General features: G+C 60.2%; 1 protein-coding gene across 4 annotated transcripts; it reads left to right on the top strand.

Annotated features, from left to right (window-relative positions):
- Positions 1-5,788: 5,788 nt before the first annotated feature.
- On the top strand, positions 5,789-23,562 carry PGPEP1 (pyroglutamyl-peptidase I). 4 transcript variants are annotated; one of them, XR_013159682.1, is made up of 6 exons: positions 5,789-5,868; positions 7,215-7,267; positions 18,307-18,423; positions 20,551-20,783; positions 21,914-22,414; positions 22,659-23,562. XR_013159682.1 is itself a non-coding variant. In XM_077122139.1 (6 exons), the coding sequence occupies exons 3-6, from the start codon at positions 11,760-11,762 to the stop codon at positions 22,104-22,106; spliced, it is 567 nt and encodes a 188-aa protein (XP_076978254.1). In that variant the 5' UTR covers positions 5,806-5,868; positions 7,215-7,267; positions 11,418-11,759; the 3' UTR covers positions 22,107-23,562. The 4 variants fall into 4 exon arrangements, 3 of the variants coding, with proteins under 3 accessions (XP_076978253.1, XP_076978254.1, XP_076978255.1); XM_077122139.1 differs by adding an exon at positions 11,418-11,783 and having other exon boundaries at positions 5,806-5,868; positions 21,914-23,562; XM_077122140.1 differs by lacking the exon at positions 5,789-5,868 and adding exons at positions 6,335-6,382; positions 11,418-11,783 and having other exon boundaries at positions 21,914-23,562.
- The last annotated feature ends 50 nt before the right edge of the window (positions 23,563-23,612 follow it).

Raw genomic sequence — 23,612 nt, 5'->3', positions numbered from 1 at the left:
AGTTTCCAGGTGCCTGCCGCGTGGATGCCAGACTCAGGGGCCTGGCTGCCAGGAATTCCCAGGAGGGCCTGGCCCCTGGCTGCACACTTGGCCTTTGGGCCTCTGGTGGGCAGTGGGTCCTGCCCCAGCCGCCTGACCTCTACCCTTTCTGGCGAGCCCAGGGCAGCGGCCCCCAGCCACAAGCAGCATCGCGCAGTCAGGGTCTCCTGTTCGGGCCTCGGGGACCTGCGGGGAGAGGCCGGGCTTCCCCGGGCCCAGGCGCCCCAGCTGAGCCTGGCAGGAGACACGGCATGGCCCCTCAGGGTCCTGGCCCATGGGGTGGGTTTGGGGTGCTGGGGGCTCCCCCTGTCACATGCTCTGGGGAGACCCTGCAGTGCTGCAGAGTAAGAGTGGCATCCAGAGGCTGGGGAGAGGGCCGGCCGTGCCGAAGCCAGGTTGCCCTGGACTGTCCCACTCGGTGGCATATCCTGTCACCTTTCCTTCAAGCCTTCAACCAGCGTGAGAGGCGACTCCATGAAAACCAAAGCCCCCCGACCCTGCAGATGGGATGGGGAGGAAAGCAGGGTACTGGGGCAGTCTTGTCCACCCAGGGGGTCTGGTGGGAGCGGACGCTGGGGTCAGGGGGTGTTGAGTGAAAAAGTCTGGGGGATGATGTGGGTGGGCCTGGCCAAATCAGGGGGCAGAAGCGGGCAGGACTGAGCCATCCGGTGGGATCATACATGAACCAAGATTCCCACTCCCAGAAGCTCACCCCAGAGGGGGCCCCTAGGAGGGTGAGATGTGAGGACGTCCTGCTCCCCCTTCCACAGGGAGGCACTGCCCACAGGGAGCCCCCCAGGAGGCGGGCTGTGTGGGTCCAGGTGCTGGAGGCGACACTTAGTGGTGGTACCCAGCCTCACCAGTGTGAGCTCCTGGGGCTCACAGGCCACCCGCAGGGTGCGTGGGCTGGGGGTGCCCGGCCCTCCCCTAATGAAATGAACTGGGGCGCATGGTGTCCCAGCATCCAAACACAATGAGAAGAGGAGGAAACCCCCTTCCTGACTTTTCTATTGGCAGAGTCTTTCTCGACCAGCAAGCTCCTATTCATTCTTGAAAACCCTCCTTGGGCAACCCCATGTGATTGGTTGTGGTCACTGCAGCCCTTGTCTGCTCTTTCTCCTTAGACCCCACCAAGACCCATCAGAGTCTCCTCTGGGAAGGGTGAGGGGGTGGGAGTGGGTTTTAAAGGGACATACTGAGAGTTGGGCGCCCTCAGGCTCGGTCTTCTGGAAGAAATTTTGTGTGGAGGGAATCCAACATGCCCAAGCCAGCGGAGACACTCAGTGGAGCAGGAGACGAGGTTGGAGCCCCTGGATCCAGCTGCACCTGAAGGCGGCCCTGACTTTCCATCTATGTGAGCCCACGGGATTAGGCTTCGCTGCTTACCCACCTAAGCTCTGGAGTCCGTCCCCCGCCCTGGGAGCACCTGCACTGAATCCATGTCTGCTCCAGGAACTCTTCTCAGACAGCCCCGAAAGCAAATTGTTTCCTCTCTTGTGCTTTGAACTTCAGACCCTGCCCTGGTCTGCAAGCTCACCCACCTGCGCCCCATTATAATTCCCCTCTTGGCTCTGACACCGGGGAGTGGAGATTTCGGGGGGAAGGAACCCCAACAGGGAGCTGAGGGGTCCCTGAGGGCCTCCCGGTCTCCTCGCCTCCCAAGCCCACACCCAGCAGCACACAGGGGGTCTTAGAGACCCTGGAGGCAGGAACTGAGTGCCGGGGGGTCCGAGTCCCGGCTCCCCCCACCCCAGGTCTCCGCAGCAGGGGGTCGGGGCAGCCCCAGCTCCTTCCCGCGCCAAGCCCCAGTGTGGCAGCCCCTTGGCACCGCTTGGCACACATGGTGAGCGACTCCATGTGCTGGACTCCGAGCTGAACTGTCTGAGACACGCCCCCACCCCAACCCCCGCTCTCCCAGCTCCCTGTCCAATAGGACAGACAGACGGTGGCCACATAGCAGCATCCCTAAACGTTAGTCCATGGCACAGGGGAAGGAGGTGGCGTGGGCAGGAGGGCGTGTTGAAGGTACTGACTATTCTATGGGTGGGTTTGTTGATTGAATAAGCCATCCATCGTGCTGGCCTTTCCCAACCCAAACAGATGGGCCCTCCCATCAGAAAGCAGAAGGCGGGCCTGGGAGGGGATCTGTGCCAGCACTCTCAACCCTTAGGCTCCACCGCAGGCCCCATTTCACAGATGGGGAGACCGAGGCTCGGGATGGGATCGCACTCGCTGGGGCTACCTGCACAGGAGCGTCTGAGCAGAATTTGATCCCCCGCCAGCTCCAATGGCCTTGGCGCATAAAACAGCTTTAAAGTCCTGGGAGATAAGCTACCAGTTGTCTGTCCTGTTTCTGCCTGTGACGTCGGCGTGGCACGACCGGACCCTTTCGCTGGGAATCGGTGGAAGGGTTCCACAGGAGCTCCGCGGGTCTCAGACGATCGCAAAATGAAGCGTTTCCGTGCGCTAGCTGCCGTTTTCCAAGGAGAGGCTGCGTTTTGTTCCGGCGTCGCTGCTCGGTGTGTGAGCTCAGAGGCGGCCGAGAGGGTCTGGGTTGGCTGAAGCTGCGGCTTGTGGCACAGCTGGGTGTGGCGCGAGGGGTGGCCGGGCCTGAAGGTGTCCAGCGTTAGCAGGACGATCCCTGGACCCTGAAGCCAGGCCACCTGTCCCCAGGACCCCTGTCTCCTGGGGAGGCTCAGGGTGGCGCCCGCCAGCCCCCACTCACGGGTTACGTGGCTCCAGCCTCTGGCTCCAGGCCGTGGCTCTGTTTCCCGCTGTCCCCTGTCCTTTCTCCGACCTCTCCTGGGTCGTCTCTTATGACAGGCTCCCCTCCGGGTGGGCCTCAGCTGCCGTAACCACCCCCACCGTCTACACCTGCAGAGGCGCATTCCGGGGCACACAGCTGCACACCACCCAGGAGCATCTCCCCTGACCCCCACTTCCCAGGGTCCTTCCAGGGCTGTCTGGGGAGCTGGAAGCCTCTTGCAGGTCTCCCTGGGATGTTACCACTCCCGCCAGCGCGCGTGCGCCCGGCCTCCCCGCTCCCATGGGCTTTTGAGGCCTAGAGGCCGTGGAGCTTGGCTTTCTGCTGTGGCGACAGCGTCTGCGTGACAGCTGCTGCGGTGGCCATTTCAGGGTGCACACGGCATGCATTAAGCCCAGTGCTTTTACCACTGCGATATACCAGAAACAGAACGGCTTTTAAAAAGGGGGATTTAATAAATTGCTAGTTTACAGTTCTAAGGCCAAGAAAATGTCCCAATTAAAACAAGTCTATAGAAATGTCCAATCTAAGGCATCTGGGGAAAGATACCTTAGTTCAAGAAGGCTGATGAAGTTCAGGGTTTCTCTCTCAGCTGGAAGGGCACATGCGAGCACGGCGTCATCTGCTAGCTTTTTCTGTCGTGGCTTCCTGTTTCATGAAGCTCCCTGGGAGGTGTTTTCCTTCTTCATCTCCAAAGGTCGCTGGCTGGTGGACTCTGCTTCGTGGTGCTGTGGCATTCTCTGCTCTCTTAGATTCTCTCACTTTCTCCAAAATGTTTCCTCTTTTATAGGATTCCAGTAAACTAATCAAGACCCACCTGAATGGGTGGAGACACATCTCCACCTAACCCACCCTAACAACCACTCTTGATTAAATCACATCTCCAGGGAGATGATCTGATTAAAGTTTCCAACATACAGTACTGAATAGGGATTAGAAGAAATGGCTGCCTTTACAAAATGGGATTAGGATGAAAACATGGCTTTTCTAGGGTACACACGTCCTTTCAAACCAGCACACCTGGTCACTGTTCTGTGTCACCACTAACTCTGTCTGGTTCCAGAACATTCTCATCACCCCAAAAGGAGCCCACGAACTGTGGCCCCCCACCTGGCCCCGCCCAGGCACCTGCGGCCTGCTCTGTCTGCAGATGTGCTGACCGGGGACATCACAAAGTGGAACCGCCCTGTGCCGTGCTGTACCCCATGTTGCCGCGTGCATCGGGCTCCATCCTTTCCACACCCACTGGCCCTGTTGTGTCCACCCTCTCGCCCCTCCGTGGACGCCTGGCCGAATGGAAGGGGACGGCCTGGCCCCAGGGTGGCCGTGAGCCGGCATCCCGAGGCACCACCCAGTGCCTGTGACTGTTGGTGGGACAGCGACCCATCCCCGGCCTGCGGCCAGCGAGGAGGGGCTCCCAGGGCAGCCAGACCCCCTTGCCAACACTGGTCGCGGGGGCGGGCCCCCTGGAGAAGCCCACCTGGGCCGGCGACAGCGAGGCCGTGAGACCGGAGACCTGTCCCTGGAGGTGTCCCTGACCACCCGCCCCGGCTGCTGAGAAACCCGCCAGCACCTGGGGTACAACGCCTGCCTGTCCAGCCCCCCAATTTCCATGCCGTGGGTCCGTCCCTGGCTGTAAGTGCCCGTCCCAGGAAACTTTAACCCGTCTAGGAACCGCCCCGGGCTGCCCAGCACAGGCCCCATTTTCTCCCACTTGGCTCCAGGAAAATGTAATTGATGTGAAACCGTGCACCCAACATAAGGGCCCATTCCCATCATTTCCCTGCACCCATCTCCGTGGCATTACTCACACCCAGGCCGCCCCCCGCCTAGCACCAGGATGCCTCCCCCCCTACAGAAGCCCCACACCCCTTGGGCAGCGGCTCCCTAAGCCTCGGACTTCTCCATGGGACCTCCTTGCGTTTTCTCCCCTTGAAAGATCCCCTGAGCTGGGGAGCTGCGGCTCACACTCCCTGGCTGGCCGCTGTGGCCAGGCCCCCTCCTCAGCTCCGTCCCGCGGCCTTGGGCTCCCTGAGTTTCAACAGGAGCGCCCAGCGGGTGGGTGGGTGGCAGGGGGCCCTGCGGCCCGCACCCCTCCCCTTCTCCAGGGCTGAGTCGGCCGGGCAAGCGCTCCGGCATCTGGGGTCGGCCTGGAGCTGCAGAGACTAGCTGAGCCTGTGACCTCAGCGGCATGAGGCGTCAGCACCCACAGGGGATGTGGTGGTGACCGGGACACACTCCCTGCCCTGAGACCCACCACCCAAGTCAGAAGAAAAGATAAGCCAGAGGAGCACACACGATCAAGGGAATGGTCTCGGGCTGTGACTGCCGCTGGGCTGGGGGAGGGACAGGCCTGGAGGAGAAGGCGGTGGGTACAAAGGTCCTGGGGCTGGGCCGGGTGAGGCCGAGGAAGCCCTGGGGTGGGGAAGGGGGAGGGGGGAGGAGGGGGGCGCCCCTCCCCCTGAGCAACTAGGGAAGCAGCAGGAACCTTCTGGCACCTCCCAACCGGGGGGGCTGGGCTTTCACATTTTAACCCCACCCCAACCCCCACCCTCCCTGGTCCACCTGCTGCCGGATGCCCTCAGTGGTGACCCTTTGAGACAACAGCCCAGGAATGTTGGGCAAGTGGCCTTTCAATTGGGCCTCAGTTTCCCCATCTGTACCAGAAAGAATGTCTGAGCCTTTCTCCCAGGGAGGTAACCCCTGGGCAGGAGGTAACCAACAGTTGTTCAAGGAACCACTGCCAGGGGCCACCTTTCCTCTCCCAGTCCGCACCGCCTGGTCACTCCCAGTGCAAGGGACTGATCCACTTTACAGGCGGGGAAACTGAGGCTGGGGGTGGGTTGCCCTGGATGCGAGCACACTGGGGTGGGGGTAAAGCCTAGACCTAGGCGATCGGGGGCGTGCCTGGGGGCGTGTCCGGGGTGGGTGGGTCCTCGGGTCGGGGCGGACCGGGGGCGTGTCCTGGGGGCGGGGCGGGGGCGTGCCCAGGGCCGGGCGGCCGGGCGGGAGCTGGTGCTGAGCGGCGCGGGCCATGGAGCGGCGCCGGGCCGTGGTTGTGACGGGTACGCGGGCTGCGCGCGGGCGGCGGGGCCGGGGTCGGGGCGCTCTGGCGTCCGTCCTGCCCCGCGGGGCTCAGCCGCCCTCGGGGCCCCTCCCGGGCCGGGCCTATCCCCGCGTCCCCGCACCCCCCCGGGCTTCACGGGGCCGGAAGCGCCCCGGGGGACACCGGGCGAGGTACGCGCGGAAGCGCCCCAGAGACCGATGGCCCGCGGAGCCCGTCTCGTCCGGGGCGCCCCCGGGCGCTGGGGGAGGCCCCGTCCCGCTGCCACCGACTCCCCGCAGCCGCCTGTCCGGGAGGCCCCGCCCCGGCCACGTGGCCCGCCCACTTCCGCGGGCTTCGGGTCAGCGGTCACGGTCACGTGCTGGCCGGGGTCAGGGCACGAAGGCCTGGCCGGGGTCAGGGCACGAAGGCCTGGCCGGGGCAGGGCCGGCCGGGAGGGGAAGGGGCCTCTCCCTGCCCTGCGGGCCTGTGTTCCTCGAGCGCTCAGTACCTGCCTAGCGCCTGGGCCAGGCTGGGTGAGCTGCCTAAATCCTCTCCAGCTCCACTTTACAGAGGGGGAAACTGAGGCTCAGGGAAGTCAGTAGCTTGTAAATGTCCAAGCTCGGTCGGAACTCTGGTCTGTGTGGGGGTGTGGGTGGGGCCCAGGGGCCCGTGGGTGGCCCAGATGTCCCGATGGTCTTTCCTGCAGGTGTTTAGCTTTTAGGCTCTGAGAGTGGTGGGAAGAGGGCGGCTGCAGCCTGACAGGGCTCTGGGTGCGAGTCCCGGCTCTCAGCTGGGCTGTGTGGCATCGGGCAGCTGGCGCAGCCTCTCTGGGCCTGGGTGCCTCTGCCCCACCCCCACCCCCCTGGAGGAGCTGGGCCGGGGGATGCCCTGCCCTCCCCAGGCTCACTCTGGCCAGGGTCTTGGCTTGGAAATGAGGCCTGGAGGGTGGGGGCCGGTGGTGGTAAGGGGTCTTGACAACTGGGCCCCGGAGAGACACCCCCCACCCCCCGCCACCCTCAGGCCCCATTCCCAGTCGGGTTGTGGCTCATGGAGCGTCCACGCCGCTCTGGGGATGCCAGACCTGTCCCGCCCTCAGGGGTGGGCAGTGACAATGCCACAGCCAGCCATGCCAGGCAGAGGGCAGCAGCTGGAGCCCGAGCCCTGCACTTCATAGGAACCGGGGTGGCCTTTTGGGGATGATCCACAGCACCTCTGACCCACCACGGGTCCTGGTGTTGGCTGAGAGTGGACGGGTGGGTGGGTGGGGGGCTCTGAAGGGTGCTCCAGAACTGGGACCCAGACCCCTGCTGCCCCTACTGCCCACACCCCCCTCCTGCTGATCTCCTGCCTTTGCTGCTTTCCCAGGGTTCGGTCCTTTTGGGGAGCACAATGTGAATGCCAGCTGGGTTGCTGTGCAGGTAAGCAGGCAGGGGGTGGGCGCCCGCACCCCTGAAGTATCCCAGGCCGACCCGGTGCTTCCCAGATGAAGGTCGAGCCTTTACCACGTGCCAAATGCTTTAGGGGTTCCGTGCTCCCAGTGTCCCTGACAGCCCCGCGGGGTTCATGCACCCAGTTTGCAGATGAGTAAACTGAGCCCTGGAGTGAGGACAGGGTCGGGGGTCAGCCAGGTGGAGCCCTGAAGTCATGTGGGGTTCACTCGGGCACCCCAGAGTCTCCTGTGCGTAGGGCCTTCCTCCTTTTTATCACAGACTTTCCCATTTAGAGAGAAATGTGATTCAGGTTCCCCCCAGGTGGCCAAGGTACGATTCCCCGGTGTGTGGCTGTGGGGTATGGCTCAGGCTTTGGGGGCACCAGGTAGGGATATATTGGGGTGCCGCAGCACTGAAGGGGACACCCCTCTGGGCAGCTGGGGGAGGAGAAGGCTGCATATTGGGGGGGTCTTTCCATTCAGCCTGAGAAGACTTAAGTTTCTTTGTCAGTCTTGGGGGACAGCAGCGTTGGGAGTGACGGGGGAGGGGTGCTGGGGCTGGGCCTGCACCGCCCCGGCAGGCCTGCTCCCCTGGCCGCCAGTCGCTGCCCCCCAGCCGGGACCCTCAGCCCCGAGTCTGGGCAGCCGTGTGCTTATTTTCCACGGCACCCCGAGCAGCGGAGGGGCCCTGGAGCAGGGCTTCCCGTGGCCTCCGATGGGGGCCTCGACCAAGTGCACCCCTGGCCCCGGCGCTGTGATGGCCTCTGAGCAGAAGGAAAATCCACTGAACAGTCTTTGGAAATCCCTCTGAGCCTGGGGGCTGGGGGCGGCAGGGAGGGCGGCGCGCCGGGGGGAGTGGCCCCTGCCACTTGCACCCCGTCTCCGCGAGCTGCCCCCCCAGACTTCCCATCCTCCTCCTGAGTTAACGACGCCGGAAGAGAGGCGTCCCCGAAATCCTCGGCTGGAAAGGCGCCGGCCTTCCGAGGGCGGACTGTCCCCCCTTTCGAAACAGACCAAAGCGGAGTCTCAGCCAGGCGCGCGTCCGGGTGGCTCGTGAGGTTTCATGGGTACGGGGGGACCACCTCATCTAGAACATTCCCAGCCCTCGGACACGCCTCCCTCGTGCAAACTGGAGGGCTCCGGTCCCTCTCGGGGTGTCCCCGCAAATCAGGCTCCCACGGCTCACGGCCCCCCAGAGGGGCATCTTTGTTACACAGCCTCAGCGGCCATGACTGCCAACCCCAGCTGGCTTCTCAGCATCCCAGGCCGTCACCTGGGGGAGCCCCCCTTCTCACTCAGGGTCCCCAGCTGTTCTCCACCTCTCTCTGCTTCTCTCTTTCCCTCCCTCCCTCCCTCCCTCTCTCTCTCTCTCTCTCTCTCTCTCTCTCTCTCTCCCTACCCTTATCTCTGGCTCTCTCTCCGTGTCTCTCCTTGTCTCTCTATCTCTCGCTCCATCTCTCTGTCCATCTCTCTCTCCAGGCCTCTGTCCCCCACCTTTCCGCCTCACCCTGTCTCTCTCCCTCCCCTTATCTCTCTGTCTCTGCCCCTCTCCCCATCTCTCCCAGCCCCTGTCTTTCTCTCTATCCCCCCATCACCCCTCCATTTCCTCCTCCCCCACCCACGCTCCCTCCTCAGCCCTGGGTGGGGCTGTGCGTTTTCCTCTGAGGGTTCAGGTGGGTGCCGTGATGGGGGCGGCCCTCGGAGCCCCTGCCTGGGCGGGCTGTGCTGACCTTGAGAACCCTGGCAGGCCAGCCGGTCTGGAAGGACCTGCCAAGGGTGTTGCCTGGAACAAGCGGGCGTGTGTACCCTGGTTGGGGCGGCAAAGACGTTGGGGCCTGGGGCCCTCCAGCCCCCTTCCAGGGCGGGCCCTGGGCTAGGGGTGCACCCACCGACCAGGGCCCTGATGTGTGGCCGAAGGGCCCTCCCCGCTCCAAGCCCCCTCCCCGCACCCTTCTTTCCCTTCACACAACCCGTGCTCTGCCGGCCCCGCTGTCCCCGCCAGCGTCCACGATGCACGCAGAGGGTGCCCAACGCGGCGGCTGTCGGGGGCACGTCTGTCTGTCCACCTGTCCCTCCTGCAGCCCGAGTGCATGCAGCCTGTGGGTCCCATGGCCACCACCTGCGTGGGCAGTGCCCCAGGGCGACGGGTCCCTGTGCCCTGACGGCCCGTGTGTGCACTCGCGACAGCCCCGAGGGGCACCCAGCTGGGGGCTCTAGATGGGGGGGGGCTTCCTGCCTGCGCCTCTGCCTTGGGGCCTGGCGCCCACCATCTGTCTGTCTGTCTGTCCCAACCCCCCCCCCCCTTCGTGCCCCGGCCTGGGCTGCAGCACTGACGCCTCCTCGTTTCCACGTTAGGCCGGTGAGCAGTGGGCAGGGGCGGACGGCTTGTTTTTTTCGGGGACACAATTCAGGCCTTTCAGTCATATGTCAGGGTCGCGGGTCCCCCACTCACCTGCCCCATGGGGGCCTGGTGTGGGGGTGACTCCCCCATGGGGTCTGAGCCGGTGGGGGGGGCCCAGCCTGGGAAACGAGCCTTTTTTACTTTTTTATTGTATAGCAGAACATGTATACAAAGCGAAGAAAGAAAAAAGCAATTGTTTTCAAAGTACCCTTCAACAAGGATGGATCCCAGAGTTGTCATGGGCTGCCGTACCCCCCTCTCAGGGTTTTCCTTCCAGCCGCTCCGGAATAGAGGAGGCTGGAGAGCTTCAATACTCGCTTATCATCACAAACGACTTTTTTTTCCCTTCTTTTTTGGTGAACAATAACATATATACAAAAAAGCTACAAATTTCAAAGCACAGCACCACAGTTAGTGGCAGAACATATTTCAGAGTCTGGTGTGTGTTACAATTCCCATAAAAATTTTTTGGTCTAGCTGCTCTAAGATACTGGAAGCTAAAAGAGATAGCAATTGAATGATTCAGCATTCATATTCGTTTATTAAATCCTGACTTCTCTGTATGACTACACCATCACCTTTGATCTTTCCATCCCTCTCTTTAGGGGTGTTGGGCTCTGACCATTCTAACTTTTTCATGTTGGAAGGGGCTGTCACTAATGTGGGATAGGGGGATGGAAATAGCTGATGTTCTGGAGAGGCTGGGCTAGGTGTCAGGACTTACCTGGACCAGGGACCCATCTGGAGGTTGTAGGTTCTGGAAAGTTACTCTAGTGCCTGGAACCCTTATGGGAATCTTCAGGATTGGCTGGGATGGTTGGGGGTTGGCAAACCAAACCGTGGTAAACAGGAGTGTGTAATTGAAGCTTGTGTGAGGGACGCTTCTCAGCCACTGGTGCCTCTGTCAGGGCTGGGCAGTGCGGCTCACACGTCCACACCCACCCACCCAGGACACTCCGCGCCACGGGGGAGCTGCACCCACTTGGGAGCTGGGGCTCCGCCTCCTGCCGGCGCTCTCACCCGCGCCGCTGTTCCTGGAGGCGAAGCCTCAGGTGCGTCCTGAGGGGCAACCCCACCCGCCTGCCCAGGGGGCCGCGTGTAGGCCTGACCCTCCATGTCCCGGTCAGCCGAGGCCCCCGGGGCCTCCCCAGGCGAGGCCTACGCTCCCTGTCTGCTTTTTTACTTATTTGTAATACTATAAAAGTTATTTATTCACTATACACAGCACATGCCCCCTATAGAGTATACATGGAAATCACTAAAAAGTATAATTTGGTGAACATTTTCTCAATTGCAGAGCATACCGGATCACTTGGGTAACAGCTCTGTCTGCCCCAAAATAATAATTTTCACACCCAGAGTCTCCGATGAACACTAATTTTGGGAAGACTTCCTAACGCGTGTTTGAAGAGGCAGTTCACAGTTTAATAGAACTCTAGCATAGGACAGTCACTGCCCAATAAGTCAGTTTATTACAGACTAAAACACATCATTCTTTGTTATTCGTACTAATGGGAGGCAAACAGGAATGCTGGATACTTGAAAATGGCAGATAACTACAGGATTCCTTACCTCTGGTGGTCTGTATCGGGTTTTGTAATAAATTCGGATGTGGCTGGTGTGAAACAGGAATAATCACCTCCAACAGCACAACGCGGCCTGTGCAGCGACCCGCAGACCGTGCCCTCAGCCCTTTATTAAAGTGGATTGTATCTCTTTTCCCCTCCCAATTATCCAGTGAAGACGTTTCGCCCCAACAGTGAGGGTGCAGTAAGCGTCTGAGAAGTGTGCGGACAAGGTGAGGGGACAGAGGCGACGGACCCTCTTAGCCAGACGCCAAGACGCATCTTTGGGATTCACTGGGGAAAGAGGAAGGCGGCTGCCCACCGGGTAACGTAAATAGACTCGGAGCCGAGGAGGCACACGGCAAAGCGGGAACACGGCCGCCGGCGGGGACACGGGCGGCGTTTCCCAAGGCTGGCAGAACTGGACCTGACTTTGAGAGGCGCCGGGAGAGGAAGCTGGACTTGACCCACATCTTCCCCCCCGTCAGTCTGAGACAGGGCAGCCGAGGCAGAGAATGGGGGGCCCTGCCTGTGCCTTGGTGAGCAGGTGTCCTGTTTTCCATCATTTATTGGGGACCCTTTTCACCCCTGACTCAGTATAAGTCTATCATGTTTAGGAATTAGTGTCCACGGCTACAAGGTTGAATTCCCTTTTATGTGTCCCAAAATGCTGGCTTTCACACTTGAAGGGACTTCAGTTACTCCACGTCGTTTTCAATGTCATTTTTTTGGCTTTGTAGACCGGAGTCAAGATATTGGCTTCTCTGCGGCACCTCCCGCCCACCCTGGGGTCACCCGAGCTGCCCTCCTTTCGTTCTTTTCCCGCGTTCTCGGCCCTTTCTTCACGGGGCGCGAGCTGGGTGTTCCCGCTGCATTTGTCTCGGGGCCGGAGCAGCCCCTGCGGCGAGGCCGAGGCTGCAGCCCTGCGTCTGGGACTGTCAGGGCCCCCACGGCTGTCGTCAGGAGCCCGGCCTCCGCGTCGCCTCCTCTCCCGACGTCTGCCTCAGTCGCAGGCCTGCGTCGTCCCCTCCTGCTGTCATTGATTTGGTGTCTCCCACGCCCCCGTGCAAACCGGATTTCAGTCTTGTCCATAGATCCATGTTCTGTCCCGGTGACGTGCCGCTTCGGCCTCAGAACATCCTCAGATTCACGTGAGCAAACCCTCGTGGACACGCGTGCAGGCGTCAGGCGGGACACACACGCCCGCTGTAGCGACACGGCGGCCAGGTTCACAGATGAATCTTCAGGCCTGGGGTGGGGGCCCCGCCGCTCCTGCGACGCGCAGCCAAAAGGCAACCACCCAGCGCGTGCTTATTTTTAACTTTTTTATTGTACAATACAACATACATACAAAGCAGAGAAATAAAAACGCAGTAGTTTTCAGAGCACTCTTCCACAAGTGGTTACAGGACAGATCCCAGAGTTGTCATGGGCTCCCACACCATCCTCTCAGGGTTTCCCTTGCAGCCACTCCAGAATAGAGGAGGCCGGAGGGCTTAAATACTTTATCATCACAATCGACTTTTTTTCCTTCTTTTTTTTGTGAACAATAACATATATACAAAAAAGCTATACATTTTCAAGCACAGCACCACAATTAGTTGTAGAACATATTTCAGAGTTTGACATGGGTTACAATTTCAGAATTTTAGGTTTTTATTTCTAGCTGCTCTAAAATACTAGAGACTAAAAGAGATATCAGTTTAATGATTCAGCATTCATGTTCATTTGTCAAGTCCTGTCTTCTATGTATAATTCCACATTACCTTTGATCTTTCCATACTTCTCATTGAGGTTGGTTGGGCTATGCCCATTCTAAAATGCGCATACTGGAAGGGTCTGTCACTAATGTGCGGTAGGGAGAAGGAACTATCTGATATTCTGGAGAGGCTGGACTAGGTGTCAGGACTTATCTGGACCTGGGACCCATCTGGAGGTTGCAAGTTTCTGTAAAGTTACTCTAGTGCCTGGAACCCTTGTGGAATCTCATATATTGCCCCAGGTGTTCTTTAGGATTGGCTGGAATGGTCCTGGCTGGGGGTTGGCAGGTTATGACAGGTAGCAAGGTCTACCTGAAGCTTGTGTAAGAGCAACCTCCAGAGTGGCCTCTCGACTCTATTTGAACTCTCTGCCACTGATACTTTATTAATTACAGTTCTTTCCCCCCTTTTCCACCAAATATTTTTATTTTGGGGGTGTGTGGGCCAGGAGTCGAGCTGGGTCTCCCACATGGCAGGCGAGCCCCTGCCACCGAGCCCCGCCTCATTCTTCTGAGCCTAGGCGCGATTCCGTGGGCTTCAGGAGCGCGTGGCTGGGTTTCGGCACCGCAGCTGCAGCGCTGCCGTCTGTTTACCCCAGGGTGGCCCCCCGCGCCCCTGCTCCTACCCTAACCCGCCGCCTTCCAGACCCGTGCGGGCCCCCACGGCTGCTGCGCCCTGCGCCTCGATGCGGATCCAGAGCCTTCTCGCCCCAGGGCAGACCCCCACCCATGCTCGCGCTCCGTTCTCCTCCCCCGTCCTGCCCCGCGTGTCCAGAGCAGGACGGGCACCGGGCAGACCTGCCCTTGGGTCCGGCCCCTTCGCTCGGCGCCATGCGGGTCGCGCAGGCTTCGTGGGGTTGGGTGGGGGGTGGGATGGGGTCCCAGCTCCCTCCTGCTGAGGCCCTGACGGCCTGGCGCCTGCACCCCGCGCCCTGAAATCAGCAGTTTCCTCCGAAACTGAGGAGGAGGGTTACAAAACCCAAGACCTGGGTGCCGGGGCCACCGGCTCGCGGCAGCAGAGCTGGGGTAGAGGCCGCTGGCTCCGTGTGGCTGTGTCTGTGCCCCCCCAGCACGGTCCCAGATTCGGCCCCCGCCCCATCCGCTCCAGAGCAAACCGCGAGAGCCCCCTAATGAAGCTCAGCATTTGTTTCCAGCTCCTTTCGTCTTTCCCCTGAGGGCCAGTGGCTCCAGGCTGTGCTCAAAAATTACTTGTTGCTTCCACAAACAGAAATTTAAAAATATTTTGGGGGGAAAAGAGAGACGCTATATAATTATTCTTTAAAATGCTCAGACATGAAGGGAACACGCCTGTTATATGATGGGTGTGCAAAGCAAGCACTGCACGTATGTAAAATACGATGCCACATCCACATGGCGTTACATGATAATTATACAAAGCTGTACAGCATTTCTGTAATGTATGCAGCGTGAGACTACTTCATACGGTATACATAATATACACGCCGCAGGGTTCCTCTGATACTGTACAGTAGTTTCACAGTGTACAACATAAAATACAGCATTTCCACAATGGACTTACGCCGCCTGCAGGATTTACACAGCAGTGTGTGGCCATGTGTTTCTGTGCTGTCCTGTGGTATTGCAAGTACCTGAGACGCACTGTGCACAGCGAGCCACTGCCACCTCCTTCCTGGGCCAACTTGTCACGTGTGCGCTGTCTGGGACCGTGTGTTCCCCATCCTGGGCCTGGGACGTGCTGTGATCACGCATTTTCTACAAGCAAAAGGCGTGTCCACTCCCGGTCCCCATGCCATCCCCATGTCCCCAGGCCCCCCTCCCACCCAGGCCGCGTGGGGCTGGCAGGTCCTCCGGGCGGGCAGTGAGGCGGGCATTTCCTCTGTAGAGCTTGTATCTCTTGTTGGGACTGGGCGAAAAGACAAGGAGAGGAATCCGGAGAGTTCTGGAGGCTTGAAAACTGGAATCTGGACAGTTCCCCAGGTTTCACCAAAGGAGGCAAGGTTCACAGCGGTCAAGCTCTGAATTCCAACGGTCAGGGGCTGGGGTGTAGGGAACAGTGTGTGATGTGGGGAACAGCATGTGGTATGGGGAACAGTATCAGGCACGGGGGACAGCAGGGCGTGCAGGGAATAGCAGAGCATGCGGGGAACAGCATGGGATGTGGGGGATGGCATGGAGTGTGGGGGATGGCATGAGATGCAGGAACAGCAGGAAACAGCATAGGATATGGAGTACAGTATGGGATGCAGGGAACAGCATGGGATGTGAGGAACAGCATGCTCAGGCCCTGGACATGCAGGCAGGAGCCCAGGGGGAGCTGTCCACCCTCCTATGAACAGGCTCCTGGTGGCCCCGGCTGTGACAGAGGGGCAGGGGTCCTTTGTGGTTTCCCCAAAGTGGAAAACCACACACATGAGGGGTCTTGGGACCACCCCTTGTACCCCTTATGGGAAAAGGCAGAAAAGTGTCAGGTCTGTTGTTCAATGGGTTCTTCTACTTATCCTCCTCCTTGATTCTGTGGGACACTGGCCTGACTCTGAGGCCGCAGCCGCCCTCTGGTTCTCTTCAGGGAAGTCGTCCCCCATCCCTTGCTCCCAGGAGCCCCCTTTTCCTACCACCCATACCTGGGAATCTTTCCAGGTCAATCCACAGAGAACGTCCCCTCTGTTCTTAATCTTTTTGTCCTGGGGAATCCAAATATTAACACAGGGAGAGCCGGCAGCCTGCAGACCCCATTGTGTGCTCCCCAGCCCCCTGTGTCCCCCAGGATTAGTTGTAGTAAAACTGCACATAGCATAAAATGTGCCAGTGTAATTATTCTGAAGTGTACAACTAAGGGGCCCTTAGTTCCTTCCCCATATTGGGAACCAGCACCTCCATCGAGTTCTAGAACTTTCTGGTCACCCCAAGGAGTCCCATCCCATCGGCCCCGCCCCCGCCGCCAGGCACCATCCCTGTGGCTCTGCTAGTATGGCCATCTCACGGACGGGCTCCCTGAGGGCCTGGCTGCTTCCTTTGGCTCAGCACAGAGCAGAGCCTCCTGTAGATGGCCTGAGATGTCCCGGCACCAGGCTGGACCACGTCCTGTGTGTCCGTCCGTCTGTCACGGACCCTGGGGCTGCGTGCGACTCTAGGGACAGTGAGGGGCTGCCGTGAAGTGCAGGACAGGGTGGAAGGAGGCAGGGACGTGGGCAGCAGCGGGGCCAAGCGTGGCTGCTCGTTCCCCAGGCAACACGTGTGAGCACCTCCTGTGTGCCTCATCCCAGGTTCAGGGTACTGGATGCACGTGTGAGCACCTACTGTGTGCCTCGCCCCGGGTTCGGGATGCTGGATGCACATGTGAGCACCTACTGTGTGCCTCGCCCTGGGTTGATGGTGCTAGATGCACATGTGACCACGTCCTGTGTGCCTCGCCCCACGTTTGGGGTGCTAGATGCATGTGTGAGCACATCCTGTGTGCCTCGCCCCGGGTTTGGGGTGCTGGTCGCACAGCGTGACCCGGGCACCCGGCCTTGTGCTCTCATGGCGAGAGGAAGCCAGATGCCCCGTGTGTCACCACATGTGCACAAGGACGTGCAAGGACGTGTGTGCTGCTCTCTTGAGTCTGCCAGCACCGCCGAGAGGAAGCAGGTGGCTGAGAGAGGCGGTGGTGGGGGTCTCACCGCCCTGCAGGCTGGCGACCGAAACCGGGCCACGGTGGGGTTGCCCCACCCCCCACCCCACCCCAAGGGCCAGCCTGTCTGAGCCTTGGCTCAACAAGAGGAGCAGTCCCAGCGTGTGGCATCCCTCAGCCTCCGCCGCATCCCTGGCCGTCCCTCTCTTGGCCCGTTGTGTCCATGTCCGCTCTTACAGGGGTACTCATCATGCTGCAGTGGGCCTCAGCCTTGTCCTAACCAGCCACATCTTCACCGACCCCATTTGCAGAGAGGGCACAGGAGGGGGCTGGGAGAGGCTCGGAGGACGGGGGCTGGAAGAGACTTGATGTGATTTTAGAGTCTGGAAACCCCCTGTGGCTCCCATAGGGGGCAGGAGAGGAGCCTGCAGGGGTTGGGGCAGCGTCTGGCAGGGAGCGGCCGGCCTGGCCCCACAATCATTCTCCAAAGCAACACCTGGATGTTTCCAACGACTGCACCACCAGAAACAATGTGCTCGAGAAAACATGGCCACGCAGACTATGTGGGCGTGGGGAGACCTGGGTACTGGCTCCGAGGCCACGGAGTGGGGCGCCACGGAGTGGGGGTGGGGGTGTCCAGGAGCCCCAGCCTTCCCACCCACAGCTGTGGGATGGCCTGAGAGGCCGGCCAGGGCTGCCACGTGGTCCTGTGAACTCTTTGAGGAAGGCCCTTTCCCATCCCATGTCACAGACAGAAAAACCGAAGCTCGGGTGCAAAGGGGACACGTGCACTCAATTAAACAGTGACCAGTGAGAACGGACCATTAATGGAGAAATGGAGTGTTTTCTAGAACATCTGTGGAATGCTTTAAGATCGATTTAGCACAACCTGTGATCCAGCCGGACCTGGAAGGGCCTCCCCAGTGGTGCCCTGCACGGAGGGGCTGCAGGGGTGGGGGCAGGGCTCTGCCACCGCCGCCGCCACTGGCCCTGGGGTTGGATTTCTTGGGGACTTCCCCAACCCCCCATGCTGTGCATCTTGGTGGGGGGCTCCAGCTTCTGGATTGGCGTTGCAGCCCCATCCCCATCCGCCCTCGGGCAGCCTTGGCCCAGTAGCAATTTGGAATCAGCCCCCAGAGGGGGGCACTGGCCCTTCCTGGCGTGGTCGCGCAGGTGAGCGCTGCACAGGAATGGATGCCCCCAGGGGGCCATGAGCTAACCTGAGACACGCAGCGCAGCCGGCCGGCTGGAGGCAGGAAACACCGCCCCTGCACTCCCTGAGCCCAGCAGTCCGTCCCGAGCCCCACGCCAGCTACAGGAAGGGCGCGGCGCTGGGCTGCTGGGAGAGCCACGTGCAATCACCGCGTGGTCGCCGAGAGCTCACACGTGCTGCCTGTCCGCAAGCGTGCTTGGGACCCCAGCGCAGGGTCCCACACCAAGCCCACCATCCATTTGCGTGTGACGGGGAGGAAGGCGAGCGGGCGCACCTGTCGCAGCCCATACAGGGCTAGTCTTTATGACTCTCTCCGCCACCACCGCAGGGGGCGTCCGAGGCAGGCTGGGGAGACGGGCGGGAGGGCCACGGCCTGGAGGCAGGCGGGACCGTGGAACAGGGGTGGGGATGGGGAACGCGGCCGCCTCCTGGGCGGGCTGGTGTGTCCCCGGGGCGCCCAGTTCTGCCCGTCGCGATGCGCCCTGGTGTCGCTTCCAGGAGCTGGAAAAGCTGGGCCTGGGGGACAGCGTGGACCTGTACGTGTACGAGATGCCCGTGGAGTACCAGACGGTGCAACAGCTCATCCCGGCCCTGTGGGAGAAGCACCGCCCCCAGGTGAGCGCGGCGCGGGGGCGCGGCGCAGGGCATCCCCCTCGGGGGGCGCGGGGCGGGGCGAAGGCGCATGTCCGGGCTCGCAGCGCTCCCGGGCTGTGGCAGCCGCGGTGCCTCTGGCAGTGCCTCTCAACGTGTGCCCCGCCCAGCTTGGTCCAGAAGCCCACCCAGCATCTGAATTTGTCTCTCATCTCTCTTGTGTCTCCGTCCCCATTTCTCGTCTGTCTCTGTCCCCTTGGCCTCAGCGTCGCTTTCCGCCCAGGGTAGCGCCTCCCTGCTGGCACCACCCACCCCAGGCTCAGCAGGAAGCACCTTTTCCCCTAAGGCTTCTCACTGGCCTGGTGGCTGGGGACCCCGTGTCCATCCTGGCAGACGCGGGTGGAGCCAGTTCTCCCCAGACCTCCAGGCATGAGGGGGTTCCCCAAGGGGAACTTGCTGGGGGCTGGGCCCTGACCAGGCAGGAACCTGAACTTAGAACTGCACCCAGCCACGGCCGGTGCAAAACTCCCCGAGGAGGGCACCGAGCGGCCTTGGAGTCCACCTGGGCAGCGGCTTCAGGAGAGCGACCCGCCGAGTGTCCACCCGCGCCTGCCCCTGGCTTTCTCACGCATCTTTGTGTCTGTTGAGTCGTGGTAGGTTTGCCCCATTTCTCCAGGGCTCAGGGTGGGTGTCAAACCTACCACGCCAGCATCGTTTTGTTTTGTTTTTTTTAAACATTTTTTATGGTTAAATATAACGTATATACAAAGAAAGGAAAGGAAAAAGCGCACTTCAATAGATAGTTACAGAACAGATTGCGGAGTGTGTAATGGGTTACCATTCCACTATTTCAGATCTTTCCTTCTAGCTGCTCCGAAACACTGGAAACTAGAAGTTTTCTTCTTTTTTTTGGGGGGGGGGGGGGAATAACATATCTACCAAAAAAAAGCAATAAATGTCAAAGCACACTGCAACAATTAGTTGTAGAACAGATTTCAGAGCTTGGTATGGGTTACAATTCCAAAATTTTAGGTTTTTATTTCTAGCTGCTCTAAGGTATTGAATCACTAAACAGTTTAGTGATTCGGCAATCATATTAGTTTGTTAAACCCGACCTTCTCTATAACTCCATCACCTTTGCTCTCTCTCCCTCTCTTTAGGGGTGTTTGGGCTATGACCATTCTAAATTTTTGCTGTTGGAAGGGTCTGTCACTAATATGCGGTAGGGAGAAGGAACTATCTGATGTTCTGGAGAGGCTGGGCTAGGTGTCAGGACTTATCTGGTCCAGGGACTGATCTGGAGGTTGTAGGTTTCTGGAAAGTTACCCTAGTGCCTGGAACCTTTGTAGAATCTTATATATTGCCCTAGTGGTCTTTAGGATTGGCTGGAATGGTCCTGGTTGGGGTTGGCAGGTTATGACAGGTAGCAAGGTCTACCTGAAGCTTGTGTAAGAGCAACCTCCAGAGTAGCTGCTCAACTCTGTTTGAACTCTCTCTGCCACTGATACTTTATTAGTTACACTTCTTTTCCCCCTTTTTGGTCAGGATGGAATTGTTGGTTCCACAGTGCGAGGGAGACTTTCACCCCTGGATGTCATGTTAGTGACTGGGTAATTTTTAGTAATTAATTCAACTATTCCCGTTATTGGGTGTTTGGGTTGCTTTCATATTTTTTCTCATTTTTATAAATATCACCAAAGTGAACACCTTTTTACCTCTTTGCTTAATTTTAGGTCCAATTCCCAGAAAGCATCCCTTCCTTACCTTTTTTTGTTTGGCAGTATGTCTGAAAGATTGTTCCTTATAGAACTGCCTTGGACATTTTAATGGCTGCATAGCAGCTTATAATTTATTTAATTATAAATAACCCCCCCGATCGATGGTTAGTTAGATGTTTCTGCTATTTGATGACAATAGCAAACAGAGTTGTAACAAACAGCCTCGTTTGTTCTGTGTCTCGCGTGTTTTGCTGAGCAGACCTTTCTGCAAGAGTGGCTGGAGGATGTATTCCAGCAGGAAGATGTAAGAAACGGTGTCACTGCAGCAGAGCCCAGTGGGGCGGTCACCCTCTCCTTGGCCTGGGGAGGTGGGGGGCCCCCAGTCCCGCCCCCACGGGGCCACCAGGTTCAGCCCCTGCCTCTCCGGCCGCAGCTGGTGGTGCATGTGGGGGTGTCGGGGACGGCGACCGCAGTCACACTGGAGAAGTGCGGGCGAAACGAGGGTTACAAGGGGCTGGACAACTGCCGCTTCTGCCCCGGCTCCCAGTGCTGCGTGGATGGTGGGCCTGAGAGCATCGACTCCATCATCGACATGGACGCCGTGTGCCGGCGGCTCTCCTCGCTGGGACTGGATGTCTCGGTGACCATCTCTCAGGACGCAGGCAGGTAGGGGCGTCCGTCGAGCCTCGTCGGGCTGAGGGCTCACCCTCTAGGGGCCCGGAGCTGAGTGTGTGTACACCTCAGGGCCCACTGCATCTGCTACTTGTCCCCGCCTCCGTGGCCATACCAGGCCCCGTGTCGGCTGTCTGGGTGCCACCCCCGCTTGGTCACTGCCGTCCCCCCCACGGCCCTGGCAGGCCCAGCCGTTGGGGTCCTCGTGCCTGCTGAGGCATTCCCCCAGCTCCCCGCTGCACCCAGCCTCTCCGCCCCGGGGCCTTTGCACGTGCTGCCGCTCCACCTGGAGTTCCGGCAGCAGCCGCCTCCCTGGGCAGGCCCCAGTCCTGGCCTGTCTTTCTGCTCTGCACCCTCCTGGGACACATGGCTGGACGTCTGGATTGTCCAACCCAGAGGCAGCACATAGCGAATCCAGCTGATTAGTCAAAGGAAGAAACACCAAACTTTAGCTGCTTTTTAACACTGATTCTAGTTGCACAGATGATTCCAGACTGCATTCTCCAACAACTTGGTGTGAAAATTCCCTTTGGCTTCCCTCTGCCCCCAGCAGCCGACCCTGAGAAACTGGAGGCCTCAATGGTCCAATGTTTGCTCTCCCCGCGGTTCTGTTAACGGGATGCTGGCTGAGGATTTGGTTTCCTTTTGCTTTTTGTTCCTGTGCAGAGAGAGCCCTGGGGTTCTTGTTCGCTCCGTTTTGATGAGGGCCCTTAGCATGGGTTTGGGGCACTCCCTTTTCCTCTGGCTCCCCACTGGCCCCCTGTGGGGCCGCCCCGGTGATGGAGCCCCGTTCCAGGCAGTCGCTGCTGCAGACATCCTGGGTCCTGCCTGGTGGTACCTGGTGCTGAGGCACCCTGAGGGTAGATTGGGGAACCTGGAAATTCTATAAACTCCACGCATTTGTAACTGTACCAGGTTGCCCCGCGGCCTCCCCCCGCCGCACCGTGTCCCTCTGCCTGCTCGCTCCTCGGTGCATCTGCACTTGGAATTGGCAGATTTTTCCGCTTTGCCCCCTGGGGAGGGAGAGGCCGCCTCCCGCCCTGTAGGTTCCTGGTGAAGCTGGGGTGGCTTCCCGGGCCGAGCCCTGACCGGCGGCCCCCCGTGTCTCTCCCGCCTATCGCCAGGTACCTGTGTGACTTCGCCTACTACACGTCCCTGTACCAGAGCCGGGGGCGTGCGGCCTTCGTGCACGTGCCTCCGCTGGGCCGGCCCTACAGCGCCCACCAGCTGGGCCACGCGCTGCGGGCCGTCATTGAGGCGATGCTGGCTGACCTGGAGCCGCCTGGGGACACGGGCAGCGGGTGCCACGAGCGCTGAGGCCCTGGCCGGGAGACCCCACCCTCCCCGCCAGAGCCTGGGGTCCTGGCTGCGGCCACAGAGCCCAGTGTTCCTCACCATGGCGCAGGCCTGCGGGGGCATTTCCCGGGAGGAGTCGCGGGGTCGCGGGGTCACAGGGCTCAGGCCATCCCCGCCGTGCCCAGCCCGGCTCAGGAGCCTCGCTGGTCCTGGGGGGAGGCCCTGGCTATGCCCTTCTTTCTCACTCTGTTTAAATCCGTCCTGCTGCTGCGGGCACACGGTACTTCATATTCCCCTGTTGAAAGCTCCAGCTTCAGCCAACCACAGAGGTGTGTTTTCCGTCCCCTGGGGCTCCGAGAGGGGCTCAGGCCCCTCGCTTCTGTTGGGGGGCTGCCGCGGAGTGCCCCTGATCGGCGGGGCAGGGGCGCGCAGGGGCCAGGCCACAGGGGTTCAGCTGCCCCAGCAGAGGCCACCAGGCGGCACCCGCCCTTCCGAACCCCGAACCAGCCCGCGGGCCACTGGGAGACGCCGTGAGGACACGTGTGCAGCGGGTTCTTACTAATTTCCACGCAGGTGAGATGGTTTTTGCAGACCCAGGACTCAAGAGCACATTTTTATCTCGCTCCCCGGCAACTCTGAACTCACCAGCCCAGGCAGCGAGCGGCCCCTCTCTGTGGGGCGGGAAGGGAGCAGTGAACCCCACCCACCTTGACACCCTGCAGCAGGGGGCGGCAGCAGCCACCTGAAACCAGGGAAGTAAAACGCATATTTCGAAAACGTTTTTCTATTTTTCTTGGAAAAATCGTGTTTTTTACTGATTTCTGCAAAGCGCTCTTCGTGCTGGAATCTCCCGAGGTTGGGTTGCATCCGTTTCCCGGCGCCCTGTTCTTTGGAAACAGCTGAGGGTGTTTTGTGCGTTTCGTTTACCCCAAGTCCCCCCTTCTGGCGCCCCTTCCACGGCCGGAGCCGCCCCCGCCCCTGCTGCGCTGCTGAGCCGTGGGGAGTGACTATCGCCTGTCCCGTTAGGTGCTGTTTCTGAGTCCATTGCCCCGCTGGTGGCAATGGACGCGGCCACAGGCTGGAGTGATTCGGGCACTGCTGGCCCGGGCCCAGGCAGACCCCCACCCCCGTGTGGAGCCCCCAGGGGTCCCGATTGGGACCATTTCAGGCGCCACCTTGGTCTCTTCCCCAGAGCTGAATCAGGAGGAAACCAGGGCGCAGGGAGGGACTGGGGGGGCCAGGCTGGGACCCCGCCCCTGCCCCCGCCCCACGTACTCATCTTTCCCTGTCCTCATCCATCCCCCTGTCCGTGTTGGGAGCACCGTGGGATTTAGCCGCCTGCAGAGGTGATCTACTGTCTGACCATTTTTGCGCAACACTGTGATTCACTGTATGTGGCCGCGACCTCCCTCCCTTACACGTCTCGCTCCCTTGGACTGAACTTGGCGTCCATTAAACATTTCACTGCTCACCTCCAGCCTCCAGTCTCCCTGGTGTCGATTCTCATTTAATCTCCTCACTGTTGGC

Source organism: Tamandua tetradactyla, chromosome 11 (genome assembly GCF_023851605.1).
Source record: "Tamandua tetradactyla isolate mTamTet1 chromosome 11, mTamTet1.pri, whole genome shotgun sequence".
NCBI classification, from domain to species: domain Eukaryota; kingdom Metazoa; phylum Chordata; class Mammalia; order Pilosa; family Myrmecophagidae; genus Tamandua; species Tamandua tetradactyla.
Note: the sequence above shows the minus strand (reverse complement) of the source record. Positions and strands in the feature narration are given on the sequence as shown.

Bases quoted from the DNA above. Each gene is read 5' to 3' on its own strand.
- PGPEP1 (XM_077122138.1), top strand. From the start codon at position 5,838: ATGGAGCGGCGCCGGGCCGTGGTTGTGACGG. The intron at 5,869-7,214 runs GTACGCGGGCTG...CTGCTTTCCCAG, and splicing joins CCGGGCCGTGGTTGTGACGG to GGTTCGGTCCTTTTGGGGAG. The intron at 20,784-21,913 runs GTAGGGGCGTCC...GCCTATCGCCAG, and splicing joins ATCTCTCAGGACGCAGGCAG to GTACCTGTGTGACTTCGCCT.